Below are 5,501 nucleotides of genomic sequence, written 5' to 3' on the forward strand. Positions count from 1 at the left end.
TAACTGTCCAATAAATAGCTACATGTGAGATTCGAATTTTCAATATTTAAACTACCTACTAGACCAATGAAAGGCAGTGTATATAATATACCTAGGTATTGCAAATGATGAAATAAGTGAATAGTATTTCTAGTATTAGAATCACACCACATCTACTGCACATGTCGACAAGTTGGCGGTACAATTAGCTTAGTTTTGCCATGTGGCACTTTGCTGACCTTCCAAACTTGCTGACGGTTGGTCCAAACAACCATGCGATTATGGTTTCTATCGTAGGATTTGACTCTTCTAAAACAAGGAATTGGGTAAAGTATATTTTTTGTCTTTGAAATTTGACAAAAAATTTAAAAATGCTTCTAAGTTTTATTTTGTTTTAATTTTGTCTTACAAGTTTTCGATTTACATCAAATATACTCCTAACAGCTAATTTTTTAAAAAATTTAAAATTAATTCAACAACAATTTCATAAAAACAACCCTCAACACAAGCAAATCAAGCATAATTTTCATACATTATTGTTAGATTGGTCTTAATTTTTTTGAAAATTTAGCCGGTAGGGATATATTTGATGCAAATCAAAAACTTTTGGGACAAAATTAAAACAAAATAAAATTTAGAGATATTTTTAAAACTTTTATCAAACTTTAGAGAAAAAATATATTTTAAGCTAAGAAATTCTAATGTGAAGAGGTTTTTTGGGAAGAAAATGAAAAAAAACGTATAACTTTATTTTAAAAAATTAATAAAAATAAAATGATATTTTTTTAGATAAACTTTTTAATTATCTATAAGAATGAATTTTTGTCTTTTCATAATTTTTCTTTTACACTATAGCATGCATCTAATTAAAGATGGAAGAAGAAAACTCATTTGTAACTTTTGTATCTGCATTTTTTAATGGGCCTTTCAATATCCATACCATTTAAGTATTTAACTAGCTAAATCTGCAATTTGGGAGACTAATTTATTCGTCTACTTTAAGTACGTATATTTTTTGTTTGGACAAAATGTATTTATTTACAAAATCTAAAATAAAAGAGAATTGGGTGATCAATTTCTTAATTTCTTTTGTTTAGTTATAGCTCATAAATGAGAAATCGTAATAATAAAAAAAAAAGTAAGATTATGCAGATTGAACTAAAATGATGCAGACATAGACCTCATTTAGAGTTATTCAAAACACCAATTCAGTTGTTAAAACAACACTACATCCAACTGAAAAAACTTAACACATTAAATAAATGAGTCTCTCATCTTATAAATTTCTTACTCTTCGTTGTTTTATTTGATGTGAGACTAATTTCATGTACTTCTCACACTTATAAGTTGCAACATTAAGGTAGAAAGCAGCTTCAAAATTTCCAGAGAATTCATTTTATTTTACTTATATGTGCATATCGCTTCCATGATTTTATTTTAGGCATTGTTTTTGTTACAGAGTGGGAAACCTTCTATTTTACATATACATAGCCCAAAACAGGGTTCTGCACTCTGATTGCTCCTACCCTTCTCTTCTGTTCCCATGGATTGTTCCTTAGCTTGCCTCATTTTATATGACAGTTCCATCCTCTATTGTTGCCTTCTCCATTATGATGGTGATTCCTGACCTTATGTAGAATCCATCTTCTGATCTATCTGCTTCTTCAACACCCTACATTTTGACATATACATAACACAAATAATTTGAATTCGTAAGACACAATGACAACCAACAAAGCCTTACTTGGCTACATGGATTAAACGACGCTATTGACTCCTATTATGTATCGTGTCTACAGTGAGACTTTTGTGTATGGTAAGAGATAATAATATGTATGTAAAAAGAAAAGAGGTAGACATGCTCACATCTTTGTTCATGATGATCACATCTTTCCCAATCCTTGCATTCTTGTCAATTATGCAGTTCCTTCAACAACAAGTCACAACAATTTCAACAACATTAGTTTCATTAATCTCTAGATAAAAGAAAATACAGACAGTGTTAACATTCTTAAACCAAAATAAGGTTACCTAATCTTGGTGTTCTTTCCAATCCCAATGGGAACCTTCCCTTCGGCCAAAAGCGCGGCTATTTCAGATTCCGTTTGGTAATAGTCTGCTCCCATCATTACAGTGTCCTGCAAAAGTTTACTTAAGATGTAAGAAACCTTACACGGAGTGTGTGCTCTACACTCTAATGTCACCTAGAAAATTATGACAATGTTTTTCTTCTTTACCAGGAGTTCAACTCCATAATCCAAACGCGATCGCTCGCCCACAATGGAATGTTGGACAGTACATTCTCTCAGGAAACATCCATGGGAGATGATTGCATCCACAATCTACAATAATAGCAGCAACTCAAACATGATAAGCAAGATATAAATGAAGTTCATCAGAGCAAGCTTCATAGTTGGATGATCATAGTCATAACCATAATCATACCCGGCATTTATCAATCTTAGTTGGTGGTAGGAATCTTGGAGATGTGTAAATAGGTGTCTTGGGGTCATAGAATTTGAACATTGGATTCTGCAAGAAAGTAGCATAAAGCATATACAATCCTTGATACTGTGACTTGTAACTAAATCATGGTGATAATGAGATAAATATCTTAGGCAAACCTCTTCAGTAAGAGCCATGTTAGCATCATAAAAGGATTTGATTGTTCCAATGTCTTCCCAATAGTCTCCAAAAAAATATGCCTGCACAAGATATAAAATTCTTGTTACCTTGTCACTCAAGTAATTAGCTCTTCTTATATCTCTGTCTTCGTCGATCTAGAGATATACCAAAAAGTAACATTGACAGATAAAAGAGAACGGAGAGAGTATTATTATTCGTCTTACTTGAACATCGTGCTCCCCGACAGCTGCAGGAATGATTTCGGATCCAAAGTCATTGGATGTTGGATATCTCCATTTGAGAAGCTTGAGTAAAACCTCTGTCTTGAATACATAAACCCCCATAGAGGCAATATATGGTGATTTCTTTGCATCTTGGTGTGACAACCCCATAATAGAAGTATCTACTTGCTGCATAGAAGTTATATCACAAAATCATGAATTAAAGAATTGATGTAAAGAAGAATAATATGCAACTTTTAAGGTTCAATTGCACACAAGTTTTCAAACCAAGACTATGCTTGTTTTTAGTACACACTCTTAATTTGGGACTTACCATTGATTTCAGATCAGCACCCTTTGGTTTCTCTGAAAAATGGATGATCCTACCTCTGCCATCAACCTTGACCAACCCGTAATCCGATGCGCGGCTAAAAAGTATTCAATTGGAAATTATACTTTGATAAATTTCAAATTTATAATGTTTGAGAATATCTAATACAAGTTTGAGAACACAAACCTGTCTCCTACAGCAGCACATGAAACTGTGATATCTGCATTTCTATCTACATGACTCTGATTGTGGGCAATTTGTAAAAAAATGATATTAAAAATAGTCTAACCAACTTATACACCAAACATTCATAGAAAAATCACAAATTACTAATGTACCTGCACAAGGTCCATGTAATCCATTCTGTATAAATGATCACCAGCCAAGATCAAAACATTCTCAACATTTGTGTGCTTAGCATCCTACAATATTTAAAGTAAATCCTTAATCTCCTCCTTGACCAAAAACATAGGAACAAATTAAAGCAGTCTCTTAGGATTTGAAAGCGACAAACTCGTCCCTCATTCGTATAAAAGGACTAATTTGTTACCACAAATTTATCAATTTTAAATCCTGATAGACGACTTTATTCTCGAAAAAGACTTATTTCGCACCTCGAACACCCAAGTGAATTGCCTCACAGCATCTGCTGTTCCTTGGAACCACTTATTTCCAGCTTCACCAGCTGTTTGAGTAGCTGCCAGAACCTGTTCAGCAATCATCAACCGAAAACAAACATAATAAATACAAAACACTTCTAACCAACTTGGATTAGTCCTTGGTCTGCCAGGCCAGGAGATATCATAGAAAACTAAAAGAAAAATACACAACATTTCTCTTATTATTACAATTTGTGTGAATATGATATGGTACCTCAACATATCCATCTCCAAAGTTGATGCCATTTCCAAAGTAGGTGCGAGCTATGTGCCGGTTGAGGGATGCAGAGTTGAACTGTGTTAACACAAATATCTTGTTGATGCCACTGTTGATGCAATTGCTCATTGGTATGTCTATAAGCCTGTAGCAACCACCAACAGGAACCTGAAAAAAAAAAACAGAAAAATCACTCTCAGAATTCAGAATCTTCTTCAAAGGTCTCACTCATCAAAAAGTAGTGAGGATCAAGAAAATGATTACTCACAGCAGGTGTGGCTGTTCTTTTTGTGAGTGGATAAAGTTGAGCACCAGGACCACCCCCCAATATGATTGAGACTACATTTTTTGGATCAGCTTTTCTTCTCAGAAAAGATGGCATTTGAATTGTCTGAAAAAATATCGAATTTAATTTTCATGCACTGACAAACACAGTTACTAGAAAATGGAAATCATAATTCAATAATTGAAGCACATACCAAAGATTCTTTTGCAGTTTCTGATGTAAGAACAGAAGATACAACAGAAGGTTTGGCCTTATTGATCATCTTCTTCTTCTTCTCTTTGATGATCCAGGGACTGTAGTTGACACCCCCTTTGATCCTTTCACCTAAGAATCCATTTTCTTGATGAAGGCAATGAGGATTGGTTTTCATTGCCATACATGCAGATTCCATTGCTTCTTCAACTTTGATCAACTTTATTACTTCCAAAACAAAGAAACAAACATCAATAAAATCATAATCAGAATTCACTACTAAAGAGCATGAACTATTATGATCTGAAGGAAAAAACTTACTTAGGATTGTGATGAGGATGATCCAAATGGGAATGAAGTTTAGTGTAGTTTAGTGGTTGCTTTTAATTATTATGTGAGGCTCACAAGAAAGATGAGAAAGATCTTATGAATTTTTGGTATATATCAATATCAATTTCCAAAGACTATGATATAAATTATAATGTATATTAATATAATATTTTGGTGTACTACATAGACTTATGAACCTTGTGCATGTTTTCCAAGTTTCTAGGCTTCTCTTCTTATACTTGGTGAAGCTTCATAAGGGAACAGACACCTGTCATTTTCAAAGGCACTATAGTTGTACATGAAATCAAATCAAATCAAATATTATTATTAAAATAAATTTAGGGGGAAAATATCAATTTCACTTTTTTTATTTTTTATTTTTATTTTTCTGCGGCTGTCATTTGATGAGTGTGTGTAGGCCACTTGACATGTTGCAACACTTTGGCTTGATAATGACTTTGGCTAATAATCTTCTTCACATTCATGATTTTTTTAGGTTCAATCTGATTTGATGTTTTTGATAATTAGTTGTTTTCATATACTTGCAATTTGCAAATATCATTTGAAAATATGACTCTATTTATTTTATTCATTTTTTTATTATATCTTTTCAGCCAACAAGTCAAAAATATATTTATCGTAGATTTAAAATTTATTTAAA

At 32.6% G+C, this 5,501-nt stretch overlaps 1 protein-coding gene across 1 annotated transcript; it reads right to left on the reverse strand.

Moving 5' to 3' along the window:
* Positions 1,256 to 5,064, reverse strand: LOC107628872 (glucose-1-phosphate adenylyltransferase large subunit 1). The gene is made up of 15 exons (XM_016331494.2): positions 4,832 to 5,064; positions 4,512 to 4,738; positions 4,301 to 4,423; positions 4,030 to 4,200; positions 3,771 to 3,863; positions 3,495 to 3,578; positions 3,343 to 3,398; positions 3,160 to 3,253; positions 2,829 to 3,014; positions 2,604 to 2,684; positions 2,425 to 2,511; positions 2,217 to 2,321; positions 2,011 to 2,117; positions 1,846 to 1,906; positions 1,256 to 1,651 (listed from the first exon to the last, which is right to left on the reverse strand). The coding sequence occupies exons 2-15, from the start codon at positions 4,707 to 4,709 to the stop codon at positions 1,550 to 1,552; spliced, it is 1,548 nt and encodes a 515-aa protein (XP_016186980.1). The 5' UTR covers positions 4,710 to 4,738; positions 4,832 to 5,064; the 3' UTR covers positions 1,256 to 1,549.

Source organism: Arachis ipaensis, chromosome B03, assembly GCF_000816755.2.
Source record: "Arachis ipaensis cultivar K30076 chromosome B03, Araip1.1, whole genome shotgun sequence".
NCBI lineage: Eukaryota > Viridiplantae > Streptophyta > Magnoliopsida > Fabales > Fabaceae > Arachis > Arachis ipaensis.

Excerpts from the sequence above, each read along its gene's own strand:
- LOC107628872 (XM_016331494.2), bottom strand. The coding sequence starts at position 4,709 with ATGGAATCTGCATGTATGGCAATGAAAACCAATCCTCATTGCCTTCAT. Across the intron at positions 2,118-2,216 it reads ATTATGGAGTTGAACTCCTG|GACACTGTAATGATGGGAGC; the intron begins GTAAAGAAGAAA and ends AAACTTTTGCAG. Across the intron at positions 1,652-1,845 it reads TGATCATCATGAACAAAGAT|GGTGTTGAAGAAGCAGATAG; the intron begins GTGAGCATGTCT and ends GTCAAAATGTAG.